Here is a 24090-nt window from a genome sequence, read left to right on the forward strand (position 1 = left end):
GAAAAATTTAGTAAACTTCTGAAATTCTGATTGGATAAAAAAAATAGTTCAATAGGATCAGCACACCTCTCATTGACTTCTGTAGCACCTCAACAACTTTTAATTGGCAAAGTTTGGCATTAAATGCTTTTGTGTTTTTTTTCCACTTGATAAATTCCAAATTATCCAAGATTTGTGGAACAAAATTGTCATTCGATTGCTAGTAAAAGGACCCCATAGAGTATGGGTGGAACTATTTTTAATATTTTTCTAGTCATATTACAATTAATCATTTTTGAATTTAGTCTATGATGATGATGATGATGATGATGATGAACCCATAAGTGTTTCAATGAAGCAGTCCCCGTTCTCTTGGGAACTCTTCCAAGGGAAGCTTCTTGCACTAAGTATGTTTCTCCTTGGTGAATAGGTTTGTAGAACCTAAAGTCTGACTGACATATTATTATGTTTGTCTTTAACCTTCTCCATTTTTATGATTCTCCTTAAATGTTCTATTGATTGTCATGCATCTCAATGAACATTTTTGACTTTTTGCAGGATGTCCATATGAAGGGGCAGCATTTTTTTTATTTTACAAGATATGTAAGTTCTTCCAGATAATTAAGACATTTTTGAAAATGTTTTAAATGATTGACTCTGCTTTTGATTTATATATGTTTCCTGCAAAATTGAGCCAGCCTATTGGACTAATGCCATTGACCCCCCCCCCCCAAAAACAAATCTTCAGCCAATAATCAATAAAAATATTTTTCATATACAATGAATCTGCCGTATACCCCTAAAACGAGAGACAAATTCTATTTTCTGGAGAAGTTGTGATACAATCCCATAATGGCTATAAATTGAAATCGATGAACCTATAATGGATAATGAAGCTTCCATACACACAATAAACTACAATTTCATTATTTTCTTTTTAAGGTGGGAGACATGGAAGAGAAGAAACAGTAGAAATGGAAAGACGTATTATATTGATTTTTATTGAGAAATATTCTAATTCCTGAGAAGCTTTAGAATCCCTTTAGATACCTGTACACATGATGAGAGGCTACATTGTGGTCTATTACTCTAGTCCTATCAGAATAAAGGCTCCTTCTTAAATATTCCATTTGCACCTGAGCAGCTGTAGGTGTAGTCTTGGTGCATCAGGGGTTACCTTCAATGCAACTGGCAATTTTAAGAACCAAAGGGAACTTATGTTGATATCTAAATATGATCTACAACCACTGGTATCTCCAAAATTGAAAGATCATGAGAATTATAATCTAAAAAGATCTTAAGGTTGGATATTCCTGGAACATTCCATAATTAGAACCTGTTTCAATGCATCTGACAAGGGTATTAAATATGGGACCATCTCTGTAAATACATCTAGTCTCTATTTGGTGGCTTTCTAGAGAATGATGTAATAGAAGGGAGTATCTAGGGTCAGTAAGCATCAGAGTACCGGCACTTCTTCCATTATCTATAATTCCATTGGAACAGGTATGGGATCCGTTATCTGGATACCCATTATCCAGAAAGCTCCAAATTACAGACTCCATTAGACTCCATTTAAACAAATAATCATAATCTTTAAAATCAATTTTCCTTTTTCTGTGTAATAATAAAACAGTAGCTTGTACTTGATCCCAACTAAAATATAATTAATCCTTATTGGAAGCAAAAGCAGCCTCTTGGGTTTATTTACATGATTTTGTAGCAGATTTAAGGTATGAAGATCCAAATTATGAAAAGATCCATTATCAGTAAACCCCCAGGTCCCAACCATTCTGGATAATGGGTCCCATACCTGTATGTATCATCCACAAGAATACGTGTACTTTGCCCCAACAAGGCTGTTCCACATTCAAGGTGTAGATCACATGCCATTACACTTGCATCCGAGGCAATAGCAAATATAATTTTTGGGGAAATCCAAATTAAAACAAAAGCAGCTCCATAAGACTTCTATAAAGTGAAATTGCTATTGATGTTATTGAGACTGCATCAAAAATTATATTGGGGCTCATTTATAAATAGTGGGCAAATTTGCACCTGGGCAGTAACCCATAGCAACCAATCAGTGGTTAGCTTTTAGCAGCCAGCTGCAGGTTGGACATTGAAAGCAATCATCTGATTGGTTACCATGGGTTACTTTATAAATGAGCCTCATTGTGTCTGAAATTCCATTATTTTTTTTTATTTTTTTTTACCAGCCTGGTGACTTATGTGCCATATGTTTGTGATGAGTGGAAAAAAATATATGACATGTTAACTCATGTGGACGAAAATGATTTCACAAGCAGTGGACTGAAGAACAGATTGCATCAACATGTTGGCTGAAAATTCTTTGTAAGTATTTAGAAACAGACTAAATTGTGCCGAAAATTGACAAAATACCAATGTATTGGATTGGATAGAATTTTTATAAATAATCAAAATAGGTTACATAGAAAAATTTAACCAAAAATGGCTGATTTTCCAATTTTCACCTTTTATAAATATGGGTATTTCCATCTCTTACATATATTCAGAAACAAATCTGAATCAATGGGGGCCCTGCCCCTTTTAACCAATATGGCGTCAGCGAGAACAGCGACCTTGGTCAGTCACGAAGAAGGTCAAGACTAAAGAATATTGTCCCTTGTACCTGAGACCAACAAAGTCTTTGCCGTTATTTACAAATCAAGGAGAAGTAAGAGACAATCGTTTCCAATATACAACCAGGTGCATCCCGTCACTATTTTATTGAAAAAAGAAATTTTTACAACCACCCAAGAATCTTAATTCAAGCATTCCGAAAAATAGAATTCTATTCATGCAGGTACTTGCTGCACCAAAAATATTCCTTTGTTTTTCTTTCTTTTTTTTTTTAAATAAAGTAAAAATGAAAAAAAAAAATTTACAATTCAAATTAAATATTTTTCCTTGTTCCGTATTAATTGTTCCAACAATAACGCAAAGGATTGGAGCTGTTTTATTAAAGCGAAGTAATTGAAAAGGAAAACTTCTTGTGTGAATAGTTTAATCCGCTTTTTTGTATTATTCGTAACACGCATGCCAGTTTCGGAAATAAAAAGTGCATGCTGTTTATTTTTTCATAATTGGTTTGGAACTGGCAAACTGGAAAGATCCATAATATTTCATTATTAATTTTTTTTTTTTAAACAATCTCTCTAGCATTTTAGAAAAAAAAAAAAGTTCTATGATATTTACGGCATTCAAACTGCCTAATGCACATGCTTTGTGTATGAAATGAATAAAAAAAATCTATTTTAATTTAAAAAAAAATAATTTTGTAGGTCATCTAGGAGCAATCAAAAGTTTCTTTTTTAATGCAATGCAATTGCTTACCGGAATTAATACCTGATGTTTGAATTTGTTACAGTGAAGTTGGGACTGCACAAACACTCATACTCATACCCGTGACCTGGTATATTTTTTGTTTTTGTTATTTTTTTAAAGTAATTCAAAAAGGTTCTAAGGTCAGAAGTGCAAGCGACACACAAACTCCCCCATCTTGTGTGCAACTTTGGATTTGGTACCCACTGTGCATCAATTATTAATGAAATCCTCTGAAATACTTTCAGGGGGTTTATGTAAGGCATAGTTTGCTGGAGAAGTTAGAAGAATCCATGCTTCATGCTCACTAATGAGTCTCGGAGAAGGCAGGCTCGTTTCAACTTTTTGTGTTTTTCTTTCTTTCGCTCCCCTCTCTCTGTCTCATTTCAGAAAAAATGAGACGTAAATATCAGCGAGAAAGAAGGGGGCGATCTTGCAACAGCAACAACAAAAAAAAAAAGACTAAAGATGACCCTAAATTGACTTCCGCCTTCTCATTAACCTGTGTTTGTCGGTAAAGCTATGCAACCCAGGTGAAACTGAGCTAACGGGGGATGGGAAGAGACTGTTTTTTAATGTGCTTGGTGAGATTTCTTCAATCTTGTAGGATATTGAATGAAAGTACTGAGGATTCAGCTTGGAGCTGAAGGAATTTTGGTGGGACACCATCCTGCTGGTGTACTCATGAGATCTGTAACACATGCAAGAACAAACGGACTGAAGGTCTGTCACTTCGGCCTTGTACCGTTGTCGGCCATGCGGCGTGTCCTCCTGGATGTGGATGATCATGCTGTTACGATTTCCGGCCAATGACGCCCGTTCCTCGGCATCTCTCCTTTCATCCTCACTGTTCATAGTTAAGAACCTTAGAACAACTAAGTTTAGAAATGCCCCAATAACCGTCAAGCCTACTAAAATGTACATAAAGCTAAAAGCCACGTATAAAGGCTTCTTTTGAAGGGCTTTGTTTTTTTGCAGAGCCACATAGTCCCCAAAACCTATTGTAGTTAAAGTTATAAAACAGTAATAATAGGCCTGAAAAAAACTCCACTCTTCATAGTGGGAAAAGGCCGCGGCTCCAATGCAAAGAGTTCCCATGCAGGAGAAGAAGCCAACGGTGACCATGTTCTCCATGGAGACGTCTGTACTGTGCATCCCACAACATTTCTTGATTCGTTTCAGGAGGTACTTGACAAAGGTGTTCATTCTCTCTCCCAGGCTCTGGAACATGACAAGAGTAAGCGGGATTCCAAGGACAGCGTAGAACATGCAGAAGGCCTTTCCTGCGTCAGTTCCTGGAGCAGCATGTCCATAACCTGAGGGCATAAGAAGAAATAAAACTTATTATTAATAAGTAAACCAGAAAAAAAACAAAACAAAAACATCAACATTACAATGTAACTTCTAGATGAACAAAAAATAGCAAGCTTGAGCACTTGGGCTGTGAAAGATGTTGGTGGTCTCAATATCAGAATTAGAAATTACTGGGTCCCACAGCAAAATCAGTTTAGAGTATTTGAAACTTTGCCAGCCCATAGCTTCTTTATCCCCCAGTAGTATCAGTGTCTGCTTTCTCTAGAGGTAAATCCCTTACTGGTGTGTTCAACAATGCCATCATACATTGACATCCCCACCAACACTTAACAACCTAATGATGGTCATGCCTATTCTATCTTAGGGATAAGAGCTTATTTGTGCCCTGGGTACCCCTGAACTATAGCAGGATGACTGTTACCCCAATGTTTCTATATAACTGTAACCTTGTTATGAGCTAAGGGGGCCCAGTCTGAAGGTCAGTTAGGGGGAGATTTGGGGTGAGTGCTTATTTGTACCCTGGGTACCCCTGGAACTAAAGCAGGGGACACCCCAATGTTTCTATATATCTGTAACCTTGTTATGAGCTAAGGGGACCCAGCCTGAAGGCCAGTTAGGGGGAGATTTGGGGTGAGTGCTTATTTGTGCCCTGGGTACCCCTGGAACTATAGCAGGGTGACACCCCAATGTTTCTATATATCTGTAACCTTGCTATGAGCTAAGGGGGCCCAGTCTGAAGGTCAGTTAGGGGGAGATTTGGGGTGAGTGCTTATTTGTACCCTGGGTACCCCTGGAACTATAGCAGGGTGACTGTTACCCCAATGTTTCTATATATCTGTAACCTTGTTATGAGCTAAGGGGGCACAGTCTGAAGGTCAGTTAGGGGGAGATTTGGGGTGAGTGCTTATTTGTACCCTGGGTACCCCTGGAACTATAGCAGGGTGACTGTTACCCCAATGTTTCTATATATCTGTAACCTTGTTATGAGCTAAGGGGGCCCAGTCTGAAGGTCAGTTAGGGGGAGATTTGGGGTGAGTGCTTATTTGTACCCTGGGTACCCGTGGAACTATAGCAGAGTGACACCCCAATGTTTATATTTATCTGTAACCTTGTTATGAGCCTGATGGCTAGTTTGGGGGAGATATGAGTTAAGTGCTTTATTATATAGTTGTAATATACACAGTATATTGTTGAGGGTCCTGACCAAAATATTGCACCTAAAGGTGGGCTTGTATATTAAAGTCTAAAAACATCTGTACTTGATCTCTCAGGCACAGATATTTCTCAAAACAGTTACGGGCCTAATGCAAATTTTCATGTGTAGAACAACATTAACTCCATCCAAATGTGACTTTATTTGTCAGAGCATAATATAATGGCAGTCATTTTCAGAAAATTGAAGAATGACAAAAAAAACCCACAGATGCAATAAAAATAAACATCACTGACATTTATATGCTTGTAGCAATGTGTGGGCTCACTATAATTTTTTTTTAATAGCTATTATCGCTGAAGTATCACGGTGGGTATAATATACTCTGCAGTGGGTAATGAAAAGAATGGCAAAATAAATGCTAAACAGTCATTTTTGTCTCTGAAGGTTACAGGCTAATGCTTCTGTTTGTAGGAAAGAAATATTGCTATTAAAATAGGTAAAGTAGACATTCTTCTCATGTGAATAGGAATTTTCAGGATGTGCATTCACCTGAATTTTACACTTTAAGGCCAAAAGTATTGGGACAACCTTTCCAACATCTCATTCCTCAACCAAGAGTAGAACTATAGCGTTGCCTCGTTCCTTTGCTGCTATAACAGCCCCTACTCTTCCTGGAATGTTTTCTCTAGATCCATTCAACCACAAGGACATTAATGAGGTTGGGGATCAGGCCTAGAGATGTCGCGAACTGTTCGCCGGCGAACTTGTTTGCGCGAACATCGGGTGTTCGCGCTCGCCGGAAGTTCGCGAACGTCGCGCGACGTTCGCCATTTTGGGTTCGCCATTGTTGGCGCTTTTTTTTGCCCTCTCACCCCAGACCAGCAGGTACATGGCAGCCAATCAGGAAGCTCTCCCCTGGACCACTCCCCTTCCCTATAAAAACCGAAGCCCTGCAGCGTTTTTTCACTCTGCCTGTGTGTGCTGAAGAGATAGTGTAGGGAGAGAGCTGCTGCCTGTTAGTGATTTCAGGGACAGTTGAAAGTTTGCTGGCTAGTAATCGTTTTGATACTGCTCTGTTATTGGAGGGACAGAAGTCTGCAGGGGTTTGAGGGACATTTAAGCTTAGGTAGCTTTGCTGGCTAGTAATCTACCTTCTACTGCAGTGCTCTGTATGTAGCTGCAGTGGGCAGCTGTCCTGCTTCTGATCTCATCTGCTGACTGCTGCAATAACAGTAGTCCTTGTAAGGACTGCTTTTATTTATTTTTTTGTTGTTTTACTACTACTACTACTACTACTACTATAAGAGCCCAGTGCTATTAGTCTAGCAGTGTTGGGGAGTGGGACTGGTGTGCTAATCTGCTGCTCCTAGTAGTTCAGCAGCACCAACTTTAATTTTTTTTTTTAATATTCATTTTTTTTTTATTTTACTTTTTTTTATTTTACTACCGCTGTAGTAGTGTATAAGTTGACCTTTTAGGCATTATTTGCCCTGTAGGCATTATTTGCACACTGTTTTCTTCAACCCGCCATCGAGCTGTGTGACCTTGTTCCCATTCTGTCTAAATATCCATAATATTACCGTCTCCAGAAAAAACACCGGAGTCACTTTTTTCAAGCAGCCATAATATATTTTACGTAATCCGTATCCACCGCTGTAGTAGTGTATACGTTGGCCTTGTAGGCATTATTTGCACACTGTTTTCTTCAACCCGCCATCGAGCTGTGTGACCTTGTTCCCATTCTGTCTAAATATCCATAATATTACCGTCTCCAGAAAAAACACCGGAGTCACTTTTTTCAAGCAGCATTCATATATTTTACGTAATCCGTATCCACCGCTGTAGTAGTGTATACGTTGGCCTTGTAGGCATTATTTGCACACTGTTTTCTTCAACCCGCCATCGAGCTGTGTGACCTTGTTCCCATTCTGTCTAAATATCCATAATATTACCGTCTCCAGAAAAAACACCGGAGTCACTTTTTTCAAGCAGCATTCATATATTTTACGTAATCCGTATCCACCGCTGTAGTAGTGTATACGTTGGCCTTGTAGGCATTATTTGCACACTGTTTTCTTCAACCCGCCATCGAGCTGTGTGACCTTGTTCCCATTCTGTCTAAATATCCATAATATTACCGTCTCCAGAAAAAACACCGGAGTCACTTTTTTCAAGCAGCATTCATATATTTTACGTAATCCGTATCCACCGCTGTAGTAGTGTATACGTTGGCCTTGTAGGCATTATTTGCACAGTGTTTTCTTCAACCCGCCATCGAGCTGTGTGAGCTTGTTCACATTTTGTCTAAATATTGATAATATTATCGTCTCTAGAAAAACCACTTGAGTTACTTTTTTTCAAGCAGCATTCATATATTTTACGTAATCCGTATCCACCGCTGTAGTAGTGTATACGTTGACCTTGTAGAAATTGTTTGCCCAGTTTTTTTGGCCGCAGCCACTGAAGCACAGAGGCCAGAAAAAATATGCCATATAAATGCTGAAAATAGTCATTTTTTGCCATACGTTGACTCAACGTATATGGCAAAAAATGACTATTTTCAGCATTTATATGGCATATTTTTTCTGGCAACTGTGCTTCAGTGGCTGCGACCAAAAAAATGCATATTTTCTGCATTTATATGGCATAATTTTTCTGGCCTCTGTGCTTCAGTGGCTGCAACCAAAAAAATTTATATTTTCAGCATTTATATGGCATAATTTTTCTGTCAACTGTGCTTCAGTGGCTGCGACCAAAAAAATGCATGTTTTCTGCATTTATATGGCATAATTTTTCTGGCCTCTGTGCTTCAGTGGCTGCAACCAAAAAAGTTTATATTTTCAGCATTTATATGGCATAATTTTTCTGTCAACTGTGCTTCAGTGGCTGCGACCAAAAAAATGCATATTTTCTGCATTTATATGGCATAATTTTTCTGGCCTCTGTGCTTCAGTGGCTGCAACCAAAAAAATTTATATTTTCAGCATTTATATGGCATAATTTTTCTGGCAACTGTGCTTCAGTGGCTGCGTCCAAAAAAACTGGGCAAACAATGTCTACAAGGTCAACGTATGGCGAAAAATGACTATTTTCAGCATTTATATGGCATATTTTTTCTGGCAACTGTGCTTCAGTGGCTGCGTCCAAAAAAACTGGGCAAACAATGCCTACAAGGTCAACGTATGGCAGTTGTTTAAAGAGAACAGTAGATTACTAGCCAGCAAAGCTACCTAAGCTAAAATGTCCCTCAAATCCCTGCAGACTTCTGTCCCTCCAATACAGAGCAGTATCAAGCAGATTACTAGCCAGCAAACTTACTATCATCTGTCCCTGAAATCACTAACAGCTCTCCCCCTACACTATCTCTTCCAAGCACACACAGGCAGATTTTTCAGATACATTTTTGCCCTTGATCCCCCTCTGGCATGCCACTGTCCAGGTCGTTGCACCCTTTAAACAACTTTAAAATCATTTTTCTGGCCAGAAATGTCTTTTCTAGATGTTAAAGTTCGCCTTCCCATTGAAGTCTATGGGGTTCGCGAACCGTTCGCGAACCGCTCGCGTTTTTGCGCAAGTTCGCGAATATGTTCGCGAACTTTTTTTCCGACGTTCGCTACATCCCTAATCAGGCCTGGCTCACTATCAGGGTTCTGGTTCAGTCAAAAGGGGTTCAACTGGGTTGAGGTCTGGTCTCTTTGCAGACAGTTTCTTCCCATCTCCGTAAACCCATTCTGTACTATAGAAATATACACAATGTGGTAAAACTACAGTTCCCAGAATTCTCCTTTGGTTCCGACTCAGTTTATCCCGTTTTCTCCTCGGGTGGCAATCATAATATAACAGTCTGTATGAGTCAGCGCTAAAAGCTATGAGAAATAAGAATGCAGCATAAAGAGAATCTAAGTGTAGCGGGTTGTTGGTAGTTGTAGTTCCTCACTCTCCCAAAATCCTACTTTAAGGTGCTTGATTACTTGTTACTTCCACCACATGTCTTACTTATAAGTTGGGTACTTACAAAGTTTTAAGACTTTTAGGCATTCAAATATAACCAGGGTAGTCTGCTCTGTGGCTGTTCGGTGCTTTTGGAAAATATAGAGCGCAGAAGGTAGTGCAAAAGCTTTTTATTAACGTGTAATTAAAACAATTATTCCACTCACATTTTAGAAGATTTTTAAGGCGTATCGAATCTCCACTTGGGGAAAATGACTATGCGTGTTATTAGCCTGGTTTCAGCTCCAACCCGCGTTGCTTCCACCCGCTGTAGTTCCCCTAGGCGCCTGGAGATGACGTCGCCGCCCTCGCCTTACGCGTTTCGTCTCCTTGGGACTTCATCAGAGGGGCGGTGACGTCATCTCCAGGCGCCTAGGGGAACTACAGCGGGTGGAAGCAACGCGGGTTGGAGCTGAAACCAAGCTAATAACACGCATAGTCATTTTACCCAAGTGGAGATTCGATACGCCTTAATAATCTTCTAAAATGTGAGTGGAATAATTGTTTTAATTACACGTTAATAAAAAGCTTTTGCACTACCTTCTGGGCTCTATATTTTCCGACAGCACCGAACAGCCACAGAGCAGACTACCCTGGTTATATTTGAATGCCAAAAGTCTTAAAACGTTTATAAGTACCCAACTTATACGTAAGACACGTGGTGGAAGTAATAAGTAATCAAGCACCTTAAAGTAGGATTTTGGGAGAGTGAGGAACTACAACTACCAACAACCTGCTACACTTAGATTCTCTTTATGCTGCATTCTTATTTCTCCTAGCTTTTAGCGCTGACTCATACAGACTGTTATATTGCCATTCTGTACTATAGGAGCGCACACCTTCTAAAATTTGAAACATTCAAAAATGGGATATGACAAATTTTTGCAACTGCCACTTTATAGCCACACCCCTAAAATACTAGCCCAAGTTGACAAAGCCACACCTATTTTAAAAGGTTGAAATGACGGCATAACACCAGACTCTATGGCCCCAGCATTCCTTGACTATTTGTGGCACCCAAGCATTATCTGGGCACACTTTGACCCCAAACATTTCATGACAGACACTGTAGAAGATGCCGCCCCCATGCCCAATACAGGAGGAGGCACTGTGATAGGGAGTGAACATTTGGACTGTTACATGAAAAGTAGAACATGTGGCAAGATGTTTTGATGATAGTATATGATGTTTTTAATGATGCCTAGAATATTTGCAGCAGTGCCATTATCCAGGGCTATTAACAGGTGTTGTTGGTTTTCAGTACATGCTCCATCTAGTGGCAGCATGCGGAATCTATTAACTAATAGTAATAGATAGTGAGATGGGCTGACATAATAGGTGATAACTGTTATATTAGAAGCAGAAATCAAAGTGTTTTATGAGCTCAAACAAATTCATAAGAGCAATATTCTTGTAAACCTCTGGCCCAGACCCAATGCCCCCTCTGTTTTATTCAAAAGTCAATCCAGACACAGTTTCGGGTGTGATGGTTCTACGCAGGCGGCAATGGGATCTGGGGCCATGTGGTGACACATTAGCAAAGTGCAGAAAATAATCTAATCACTGCCGAGCAATATTCTCCATTAGATCCCAGATCAAAGTTTGGTGACATCAGCGGTTTTGTCTCCGGTCTTTGAGTGGGAACGTTAATCTGCTTAAAAATTAAATCATATTTCTATTTTTCCATAGGCGCACAGAGCTAATATTTCTGTTTCTTTTGGCTTATTATCTGTCATGTTCATCCTTAAAATGGAAAAGGTTTCAGGAGAAGAAACAAAGGTTTTTTTTCCCCCTTTCTTTGACATTTATTAGTCACATGCTAATTAAAACAGCTGCTCCTCCGTTAAGGTTTGATACATTTCCAAACACAAAAAGCTTCAATGTATTGTTGGGAGAAAAGAAAAAGAAAAATGATTTGAGTTTCAGACAAAGTTAAAATGAGATCCATCCAAAATCTGGCCATAAATGAGCAATATAATTGGGCAGTTTGGCTGATTTTGACCAAGTGTCCTTGGCATATGTGTATCGCTGGACAATTGCCTTTGAGTGCAACATGGACTGAATACTCCATGAAATTTCACAGCAGATGAAAAATGAGCCACAACAGTGAGAGGTGGTATGGGCAGAATATGGTGCCAACTTGGGCATTGTGTGAGGGCTAAGGTTCCACCAAATATCTACTGGAATGATGCCACCATAATGTTTTGCAAGATGAATACTATTTAACTGACAAAGTAGAAAGTCAAGTTTCCTAAATAACCAAGTCACAGGGCTGTATTTAGAGGCACCATGCATAGAGGTACCTATAGGCAGAAAAAGATGAGAATAGCAGGTACAGAGAGCAATATCGAGATGGCAGGACATATTTGCGACAGTAGGGCAAGATGAATACAGTTGGGCAAGATGGAGACAATAGGGCAAGAAGGAGATGGTTAAGCAAGGTGGAGACACTAGAGGCAGGTGGAGACCAAATTACAATATGGAGACTATAGGATATGATGGGTTAAAGCATAACAAGATGCATACGGCAGGGAAAGATGGGGTCAAAAGGGTAAGAAGGAGATGATGGGCGAGGTAAATGTAGTTGAGTAAGGTGGAGACCATAGAATATGACTGAGACTGTAGGGCAACATGGTGACAGTAACACTAGATGAATAAAGCATGGTGAGAATAAGATGGTAGGGCAAGGTAGAAATGGCAGTGGGAGGTGGAAACTAAATCATTGCACAAGGCTGATACTGTAAGGCAGATGGTGGCAAGATAGTTACAGCAAGGCAAAGTAGAGATGTTCAGAAAGTTGACCCCTGTAGGGCTACAGGCACAGAAGTGCAAGATGACAACAATAGGCCAAGACAGTGACTGTTCCACTTACAGTCTATAAGGGTGTCCAGGTTTTGCACTTCCTCAGGTTGTAGATCACCAGTGGCCAGAGGGACAGTTCAGCTTTCCATAAAGGGAGCCAACACATAACCATTAAATATATTATGTGAGATGATAGAGAAACTATACATGCAATTTACACAAAATGCCCACCTCAAAATGTGCACAAGCTCTAAAGAATGACAAAAAGAACAAGTAGTTGTAAGGACTTGAACACTTGGGACTGGGGTTGCTGGACTTTCAGTCGGTGCATTTACCTCGTGAGCCACTAGGGGCTCTTTTGTTTTGCGTTTCTGTTTATCTGTCTGTTTCCAGTATGTTTTCCACCCACCTCGCTAACCCTCATGTGTCTCCTATTCCTTAATCAATTGCCCTTTATAAACCACGCCCTGAGCCTTGCTCAGGGCTGAGTCATTGAATGTGTTTGGTTTTGTTCCTGAATCTGTTCCTGGATATTCCAAGTTCCAAGTTCCTGAATCTTGTTCCTGAATCTTGTTCCTGTGTTTTTGTTCCAGCTTTTCATTGCCTGCCTGGTAAAGACTTTATTTTTGACCTGTTCCTGTTTTGCTTCAGTTCCATTAAATCCTGTATATTTCACCAAGCCTGCTTCAAGTATTTGTGGCTTTTTCCCTGGGCTTCCACCACACGCAATCAAGTGTGAATTTAACTCCCGTTACAGCGGTTTCCCACTGTGAACGTTACAGAATGACTCAGCCCTGAGCAAGGCTCAGGGCATGGTTTATAAAGGGCAATTGATTAGGGAATAGGAGACACATGAGGGTAAACGAGGTGGGTGGAAAACATACTGGAAACAGACAGATAAACTGAAACACAAAACAAAAGAGCCCCCAGTGGCTCAATGCACCGACTGAAAGTCCAGCAACCCCAGTCCCAAGTGTTCAAGTCCCAGATGGTCCTTACAGTAGTAGAGAAAGTAGAAGTAAAGCAGAAGAGTTTGTATTTGTAGCAATTTCCATGAAGCCATCAGAGATTTTACTGCCCAAAAATATCCTTTGACCTTGTGTAGCAGCAGGTGACTTATCTCCATGTAGGGACAGGAATAGAGGCTGGTGTCATGTGTAGGGAACATAAAAAAGGCTTTTGTATAGAGTTTGTGTACGTGCCTGCTCAGAGAAAGTAAATGATTTTTGCATCTGTTTAAATTCCATTATGTAGGTTATGTGCTTTAACACTGTTAGATAATCTTAACCACTTATCTATTGAATACAGCACCCACCGCTGCCTTTAATTACCCTGCACTTATTGTAAGTGTTACAGCACAATGTGGGGGGGGGGGGGTTGTCGCAGCAAATGTCACCTTGTGAGGCGCTGGCACCCTCCTTCATTTCTCTAAATCGCTCCTTCCACCTTCCTCTATAGAGTTGCGCTTTTCAGTGGAAGCTTCCCGCACAGAACCTTTGGAAAGTTTATTTAATTGGGTACATTGTTTCTCCCAATGCTTTTCATATAGGATTTCCATGCTTAATGCCAATGTGCAGTTTGCATTGTGGATAATCCATGGTAAACAATGGACTTTACATTGCTGATAACCCCGGTAAATAAGGGAAAGTCAACATAGGTGGCAGCTTCCCAAAAAAGTCAGCTAATTAACAGTTCCGAGGGCTCATTAAGTGAAAGCAAAGATTGATGAAATTCATGAAGGTACATGGATTCAGTCACACTCTTGCACTTCCCCGTGGTTGCCAGTTAGGGTAAGTTATGACCACAAGTGTACATAGTGCAATTTGCCATGTTTTTTACCCCTACTGAAGAGTTTCCCTCCCCTTATAATTCCAATGTCATTACAGATGCAACCAGCAGTTGGTTCGATCAATATATGAAAAATAATTTTAAGCATTGGGAACAATTTAGGCTGAGGTTTCCATCTGTTGGGATTTCCAACTCTTATCCATGGCCAGATATCAGTCATGAAGGCTGTTGCCCATAAGCCAATAAGCTGCCAACTCTGTAGTGGCAAAGGTGGCATTTGTTTATGGCCAGCTTAATGGGTTATATGTTTGTTACTCAACCACTGGTCCTTTAGCAACAACTAGGACACAAACAACTGAGAAGAAAACCAGAGCTCAATGAGGCATCGATGAGCTTTAGTCATTAAAAAAACTCCAGCCATGTTCATCTGGTAATTGGAGCAGGGACTGTACAACAACTGTCCCAGTAAAGCCACCCATGCAACCAAGAGTTGAGCAAATCCTTCCCTATTATGAACACCCATGTGGTCAGTTATTGGAACATTTGGATTTCCGGCCTGCACGATCAATATCTGAACAAACCTTTATTATATATTGATCATGGAGCGCATCATTCTGGCACCCATTTATTAGTGGGCGCAAAATTAATCACACTAATGAGACAGCCAGGGCACCCAACAATTCCTGCATTACACTTGAGATTTTTGCTATAAAGTCTAAAGTAAACTTTTCAGTTTGTGTTCCTTAAAACTTCTCAAATGGAAATTAAGGAATATTGGTCCATGGCTTCATGAATGGAGTTCAATGTCCACTCAGCGTCAGACTGGCCCACAGGCGGTGTCAGACTGGAACACCAGGAGCCCACTAAAAAACATTAGACCAGGGGCCCACCAAAAGCTTTTAGACCAGGGGCCCACCCTCAGTACGATTTTCTTCCTCTCCTCACTTGACCTCTATTCTACTAGTCTCTTTGCCATTAAATAGGCCAAAAGTTTAGCAGCATCAGAGCCCACTGACACCTGGGCCCCCCGGGAGTTTTCCTGGCATCCTGGTGAGCCAATCCGACACTGCCTACAGGGATACCAGGAAAACTCCCGGTGGGCCATTTTGCTTCTAACACTTTTGCCAATTTTATGGTCATTCCTAGTGATGGGCGAATTTGCGCGAAGAATTCATGAAACAGTGCCGTTTTTTGATGCCCGCGGCCGTTTTTGACGCTGGCGTCTGTTTTTTCGGCCAAATTTTCACGTGCGTTTTGCGAATTTATTCGCTGGCGGCGAATCGTGCAAATTCGCCGCGGATTCGCGCCTGGCAAATAAATTCACCCATCACTGGTCATTCCCTATTTCTTTATGAAAATTGAGTAATAATGGAAGAATATAGTAAGTTAATATAAAAGACTAGGAGAATAAAGAGGTTGAGTGAGGAGAGGAGGAATAATAGTTAGTAAAGTGGGTCCACGGTCTAAGGTTTTCTGGTGGGCCCCTGGCATCCCAGTCCAACACTGGATCCTCACGATTCAGATCAACCCTACATTAAGCCAAGCTCATGGTTTTCCCAGACACAACAAGGTTTGGCTGTTGGAGAAACACTGCCTAACCCAATAAGCCAAGCATTAGGGGATTCCAAGTCAGACCAACAGTTCATTTTGGAGATCTTGGATGTCAATACCCTGAAGGCACAGAAAACTCCATGGAATATTTTTTGGAAGGTTTGGATTCCTAGAGAGCTAATAAATCTGCCCCTAAGTGGAGCAGGCAGAATTCTAATCAATGTCATGCATTCCATCACAATTCCCTTGCTTTCAGTTCAATAATGCACACCTACTTAAATGGGGATTACTGAGCATGTCAACAACTCATCTCAAGCGCAAGCTTTCCAGTTCCCATTCCTAAACCCAATGATTAACTATTTTTCTCCCCAGGACACATCATCAGCTGGATTTCTGATTAACTTCCAGTGGAATGATAATAAAAGTGTATTATTTACTTGATCGTACCAGCGGTTTCTCTGCAGAACCCGGCATTCAATCAAACAAAAACATTTGGAACTCTTAAATTATTGACAAGGAGCGCTAAGTAATAGGCTAAAATGCTTTTAGCTTAATTGGCCAATCTTTTAATAGACAATTTCATCTGGCACTGTTCCATTCTTCTTAACTTTGTACAAATAAATTGCTGAGCTGGCCCCCTTCATGTGATTATTAATTAGAGAATGATGTTACTGTATCAGGGGAAGAGATGGCTTCCATATCCTGATTATATTGGCTAAAGTATATGGTTTCATGCTGCCAGTTGCCTCCTGTTTATGCCAAACATTGGAGACATAATAACTACTGAATGGTTTAACCTTATGGCAGTTAGATACTGTATTTAGGTAGAGAACATATGTTCCTATTCCATTTCTCAGATGATCAGTAGACCCCTTGTCTTCAGGTCACTCGTTGAAGTAAGACAATTTTATGTGATTGCAGACTCCATTGAAACCTGATATTCTGCTATACACTTGAACGTTGCCATGTGCATCCAAACTTTGGTCAAAGTGCCCTTAAGTTCATTACAAGGTTACAGCTACAGAAAATATTGATAATTAATCAGTGATTAATATCTAGGACAGCAAATACAGGAATAATCAAAATGTAACCCCAATTTCAAGCTGAGCTATCAAGGAAAGCAAATAGGGTTTAACCCCATTTCTTGACCTAATTGACATTCAGGCTGAGCCCTCCCTCGGCACTGATCCAAGCTCTCTCTGAATGGTCAGTCCTACAGTTTGGGACTCATTGCTTTAGATACATATATGATAAGGAGGCTAGAACATTTGTCAACAAGAGAATCCCATCCAGGTCTAACATTTGCCCAAGAACCCCCATATAGGTCCAACCTTTAGTCAGAGCCTCCCATAGCTCACGAAATAAGTAGAGATGTTAGAGAATATCAATGTATCAGTGGTTCAGTCAATGTAACAAGCATATCTAGGACAGAAAATACAAAGTCATGCCAAACTGAAGGACAAATTCACCACCACTGGCTTTCAAGCTTAAGTTTCTGGCGTTTCTAGAAGATCAAATGGCCTTTATTCCCCAATTCTCACCCTTCTTGACCTTAAAGCTGATCCCCCACCGCAATAGCTACAAGCACTCTATGGGTGGGGGGGGGGGTTTCAGCCCTACAGTTTGGGGGATCGCTGCTTTAGATACATATTTATATAAATAATATGGAGGATACAACACTTGTCAACAATAGGATTCATCAACTAGATGTTCAACTTGTCTTCCTTCCAACCCAGTCCCAAAGCAATCATTACAATGGCCATTTTCCTTTCTAGGATGATGCAGGTGACAAGAGGAAGATCTATTAAAAATGATTTGCAATTAGAAAGAGAAGTGTTTATTTACTCTAAGAGCAGATAAAATAAGTAATTCTGCAACCAAGAAAGATGCCAATACTCCATTGGATTTCAGATATGGGGTTGATGTCTTTAGAAAGATGATATTAGATGGTATGAAAGTGACACCAAGTCCTCAAAAGTTGGGAGAAGGGAAACAGGCAATTTCTAGATAATTCTAAAACTTGTTTCCCCAATCTGACAATTTTTCAGATGATAATCCCTTGTGAAAAAAATATTCATACACTATAGCTGGTGCCGCTTCTCTCTGGAGTTGGGGAGCCACAATCACAAACACTTCCTTGATTAAGAGTTTAATTCTAATCCACATGTAGTGTCATCCAAACTTCTCTGACCTGCACTGTATAACTGATTCGTCACTTGTGAAGGAGCACATTGTCTAATGAGTCCATTAGAAGGTACTCAGCCGCCCAGCAGGCTATTGGTTGAGAGTTCCCGTAGGCGGCTCAGTCAAATCCAATCAACAGCCACCAGCCAACATTGCCATTAGTCCCATCAGGAGAAGAGCAGAAGAGTTCCTAGAAGCGCACACTCAACATCAAGACATGATTAAGGCTCTAATTTATGCTGAGTCTGATTATTAATGACTTATCTGTGCAATGACTGTATGTGCTAAAACCACTTGTTAACTTTATTTTAACATTTCCCTAGTTCTTATGCAAGGGTAATATTGTTTGTTCTCTGCATAGCTCTTTCTGTATTTATGGTGCAAAACGAGCTAAAGTGAGCAGTGAATTTTGGGGTTATATAACTAGATATTAAAGAGACAAAACCATTGTTTAAACATGAATGGATAAGACTTAGAAAGGACTGTTTGAGTAAAGTGACACGACAATGTCAATATAATAGAGGACTGTGGCCACCTGTGAACTATAATAAGTCATTTACTTTATACAGTCAACAAAGAACCCCCTGTTGTAAGATATGAAGATGTTATAAGTAACTTAGGAGTTCACTGACTATATAAAATCACAAAGCGGAAGCCTCATATTTTAAAATAGGGGCTAATTTATTTATTATAATACACAAGTGTAAGTGAGTCATGTTACAGAAATGACATCACTAAGCACCGATTATAATTGGTGACATCATCAATAAGCACAATTTCAATAGTGAATAAAGTACCCCCTCTTGTAAATTATAAGGATATTATAAGTTACCGAGGAGTTTCACAACAAATAAAAACACGAGGCCAAAGGTAACTTCTAATATCCTCCTATTTTGCAATAGGGGATACTTTATTTATGATTATACACAAGTTTCAGTGAGTCATGTGACAGGAATGACATCACTACCCACCGTTTATAACTGATGACATCAGAACTCACTGTTTATAAGGATATAATTGACAGGATATTCATGGCTCTTGTATATTAAATGTGAACACCTTACACTCGTGTGCTGTTTCTCATGAGCAAGTCCTTTTACTTTGTTGGCTAGTTTGGATAATATTGACTCTGTGCCCCCAGTGCAGACATACTCATTTACAGTAGGGGGTACATTATCCCTTATAATACATGAGTGATACTCTGTATAACTCAGCCTGCAGCCTTGTGCCTTTATATGGTCACAGAACAACCCCTCAGTGACTTCTAATATCCTTATCATTTACAGTAGGGGGTACATTATCCCTTATAATACATGAGTGATACTCAGAGTTCCCTGTATAACTCAGCCTGCAGCCTTGTGTCTTTATATGGTCACAGAACAACCCCTCAGTGACTTCTAATATCCTTATCATTTACAGTAGGGGGTACATTATCCCTTATAATACATGAGTGATACTCAGAGTTCCCTGTATAACTCAGCCTGCAGCCTTGTGTCTTTATATGGTCACAGAACAACCCCTCAGTGACTTCTAATATCCTTATCATTTACAGTAGGGGGTACATTATCCCTTATAATACATGAGTGATACTCAGAGTCTCCTGTATAACTCAGCCTGCAGCCTTGTGTCTTTATATGGTCACAGAACAACCCCTCAGTGACTTCTAATATCCTTATCATTTACAGTAGGGGGAACATTATCCCTTATAATACATGAGTGATACTCAGAGTTCCCTGTATAACTCAGCCTGCAGCCTTGTGTCTTTATATGGTCACAGAACAACCCCTCAGTGACTTCTAATATCCTTATCATTTACAGTAGGGGGTACATTATCCCTTATAATACATGAGTGATACTCAGAGTTCCCTGTATAACTCAGCCTGCAGCCTTGTGCCTTTATATGGTCACAGAACAACCCCTCAGTGACTTCTAATATCCTTATCATTTACAGTAGGGGGTACATTATCCCTTATAATACATGAGTGATACTGTTGAATTCTAAACATTGATCTCAATTCTTCTTTGATTATTAAACTAATGTAAATTGAAGGATTTGTGTGAAATTGAGATCTCTGCCGTCAGCCTGGGAATGGCTTTTATTGTTTATTGATTGGCTGAGAGTTGCATTCCCTGCATTGCGTAGAATAATGTTTTTTATTATTTGCAGAATGGATCTGTGTCAGATTAGGGGAATAATAATGCTACTTTCATTGGTGGGGGAGTTTGGAGAGAGCTTTGAGGAGCCGCTATTCAGCCCAGCTTATCGGTGAAGGGCTCTTGTGTTGGTCTATTGAAATCACAAGCGGCAGCAAAATATACTTGTTGCAGGACAATATACGGGGAAGAGCTTCCAGCTAAAGCTGGGCTTTGAAGCCGCAGTAATTGGATTTTCACCAAGTAAAGAGCAGCTGCGATATACACTGATGCAGAGTACGATAAAGCGCACAATACAGAGGCAATCATTATTTATAACATGTTCCTTGTATCGACTTGAGCCCACGAAAACCTAAACAGCACAGTGAGACTCTGGCACAGTTATGTAGCGCCATGAGCACAGTGGAGCACATTCAACATTAGTTCACCTTTAATTTAACTCCCAGTATGATGTAGAGAGGGATATACTGAGACATTTGATGAATAGGAGAGGCCTGAATAGAAAGATGAGGAATAAAAAGTAGCAATAACATTTTAGATGGGGCCAATGACCCCATGAATGAAAGCTGGAAAGAGTCATAAGAAGGATGCAAATAATCCAAAAACTATAAAAAAAAACTAACGAAGACCAACTGAAAATTTGCTTAGCATTGGCCGCTCTAGAACATACTGAAAGTTAACTTAAAGGTGAACTGCCCCTTTAAAGCTAACACATATGTGGCAAAGCTGAACCAATCACTGGCTAGTAGTTACCACATCTCAGCCAATCAGACATTTTCCCTTGATGCACATTTAAGGCTCATAGACGTGCTATTCTCTCATGCATTTTGAGTGAGCTCATTGGTTGCATTCTATTTTATCCATCCCCTTGGACTAATCCTCCCACACAAGACCCCTTAGATGATATATACAATATAGAAAAATATACATTTTTTTAAAGGGATACTGTCATGGGAAAACATGTTTTTTTCAAAAAGCTAATAGTTAATAGTGCTGCTCCTGCAGAATTCTGCACTGAAATCCATTTCTCAAAAGAGCAAACTGATTTTTTTATATTCAATTTTGAAATCTGACATGGGGCTAGACATATTGTCAATTTCCCAGCTGCCCCAAGTCATGTGACTTGTGCTCTGATAAACTTCAGTCACTCTTTACTGCTGTACTGCAAGTTGGAGTGATATCACCCCCTCCCTCCCCCCAGCAGCCAAACAACAGAACAATGGGAAAGTGACCAGATAGCAGCTCCCTGACACCTGCATTGGTGAGAGCTCCAGGCTGTGAGTTTTTCCCTGGCCCATTTTGGGTCTGGGGGGAGCAGGAGCAATCTGCTTTTCCCCCACAAATCCCTCCAAAAAAAACGAGAAAGAAGACACGGCCATTGCTGACCAAGGAGTGAGGACCCGCTTGGGGTCTAACAGGAGGATTGATGCTCCTGGTTTGGCAGCAGCAGTTGAAAAGGTTCAGGTGCGCAAGGAGGTGGCGCCATGGCTTCAAGTGACATCAAGGAAGGAGAAAGTACCTCTACATGCAGTGTTCCATCTGTTATGGAGTCTCCCAAGCAAGCAAATACTCTGGATGTACAAGCCCAAGTTGCTGCAGAGAGGTGCAGTTCTGCTGCTGAGAGTTGCAGTTCAGAGGCAAGTCAGGAAGCTGCTGTAAGGCATGCTGGGAGCCAAGAAAGAAGTGCTGCAGGCTGTGAGGAAGCCATGGAGAGTGCTGAACTACATGCTGTGTGGCTATGGAGGTGGCTATGGAGGTGCTGAGAGAGAAGCCCAATGGTCCAGGTAGGAGCAATACACCTGTGTGATCGTGGGGGAGAGGAGGTTGTTGGAAATGACTCTGGGAAGCCACAGACTGGGAGCTCAGCTGGGCCCAATCACAGCCAAATAATCAGGGACCTGACAGACATTTAAGTCTTGGAGGAGAAAAGGAACATGTTGGAGGGGAGTGTTAGTAACATGGTGACTGGACTGAGTGATCTTAAAGGGACTGAGAGATCTAAAGCCGTGAGGAAAGTTGTTTTCATGTCAAATGACTTGGAGGATAGTAATAATAACATTACCAGGGTTCTGGCAGTTATACAGCCCTGGAAAGAGGATAGCGATAATTAGGGATGGGTGAATTTTTTTGCCTTGTTTCATGCAGAATTGACGCCCATAGACTTGTATGGCATTGTGCGACAAAAAAAATAAGACGCGTGTCAAAAACAAAATTGACGCGCAATACATTATGCCGGCGGCAAATTTTTGGCGAAACTAAATGGGTCAAATTCGTCCATCCCTAGCGATAATCAAAAGAGATTCCAGGAAAGGGAGGAAAATGAACTGAAAAAGTTGCTTAAAGACTTTTCCTTTTCTAAAGAGACTGTGATTCCTGGGGGTGGCAATGTGGGGTCTTTGTGCGCGGATTCCCAGGTCCCAGAGACTGTTTTAGTGCCCAGCACTAGTGTCAATACTAATGGCAATATAAATGCTGGGAGTGTGTGAGTGTGGCTGCTGTGTCCAGTGCCAGAGTGTCAGGTGCGAGTGTGCAGTGTGACAAGGCTGCAGGGAGTACTAACATGGCTGCAGGGAGTACTAACATGGCTGCAGGGAGTACTAACATGGCTGCAGGGAGTACTAACATGGCTGCACCCCTGACTTATAAAACTGTATGTGACGCTGCAGTAAGAGAGAACGTAGCTGGAGAAAGCTGTGTCACAGAGGGTGCAGGGAATCCTCCTATAAATAGTGAGAGTGAAGGGGCACAAGGGAGGAGAGGTGTTTGGGAAGGGAAGAGACTGTTTAGGCAGAATGTCTCTGAGGTGGGTGAGAGTCAGACCAGTAGGAGGAAGAATGAGGTGAAAATTAAGTGGGTGAAGGAGAGGGGTGAGTTCCCCGGGGCGCAGGTTTGTAGCCAGAAATCTCATCAAAGAGTCATTGGGCTTTACCCCTGCAGATGTGTTTGGGCTGGTAAGTGTCACAGACACTGACTTTGATCTGAGCTTCAAACTGTCTCAGGGGCTGGATGAGTTCTGGCTCAAATATGAGGGTAAGAGAGAAGCCCCAGAGTGGGAGGGGTTTAGTGTGATTCCAGTCTCCCGGCCTGAGACCAAGACTGTGACCATTATATTTAAGACAGTGTGTGTCCCCCCGGAAGATGTGATGGTCTGGCTAAAGTCTGGCTAAAGAGGCAATGCACTGTCCTGTCCCCCCTTACCCCACTGTATGATGAGGAGGGTTTCTGGATAGGAGGGGGGAAGTACAGGTCAAACTGCACATGAATGTCCATATTCCCAAACAACTTCCCAATTCCTTCTTTATTGGTAAGGACAGGATGGGGTTTGCTTCTATCCCGGCCAACCCAGGGTGTTTCAGATGTGGCTCAAACAGGCACTTTGCAGCTAAATGCCCAGTGGTGAAATGTGCCCTCTGTGGTGAAACTGGGCACCCCAGTAAAGAATACGAGGAAATCCACTGCAATTTGTGCCTGAAGTTGGGACATGCCCACAACTCTTGCCCTGATGCCTGGCACAACATTGTTAGACATTGCCCTAATTTACAGAAGGAAATCAGCCAGGGAATGGAGATTGTGGAGGAGGGTGTCCCAACATCTGAAGTGGTGGGATCAGAGTGGGAGGTTGTACAGCCGGAATCCAGTGCCCCATGTAGTAAAGTGGTGGGTAGGGCAGCAGAGAAGTTACCCAAGGAGAATGGTGAGCAGAGGGTCAGTCAGGAGAGGGGAGGAGTGGAGAGTGGTAGGAAAGAAAACCTCCGTTAAAAAGAAAAACAACCCCCCAAAAATGGTGCTAATAACAGGCAATAGGTTTGTTCTGCCAGAAGGTAAAA

The 24090-nt window shown here is 41.0% G+C and overlaps 1 protein-coding gene across 1 annotated transcript in view; it reads right to left on the reverse strand.

Moving 5' to 3' along the window:
- Positions 1 to 2710: 2710 nt before the first annotated feature.
- Positions 2711 to 24090, reverse strand: part of LOC108695457 (potassium channel subfamily K member 9-like) — a 67879-nt gene continuing 46499 nt past the window's right edge. The window contains exon 2 of the mRNA XM_041568032.1: positions 2711 to 4640. Within this exon, the coding sequence (XP_041423966.1) occupies positions 3799 to 4640 (842 nt within the window). The 3' untranslated portion in view covers positions 2711 to 3798. The remainder of the gene's footprint in view (positions 4641 to 24090) is intronic.

The sequence above is a fragment of the Xenopus laevis genome, chromosome 6S (genome assembly GCF_017654675.1).
Source record: "Xenopus laevis strain J_2021 chromosome 6S, Xenopus_laevis_v10.1, whole genome shotgun sequence".
NCBI classification, from domain to species: Eukaryota; Metazoa; Chordata; class Amphibia; order Anura; family Pipidae; genus Xenopus; species Xenopus laevis.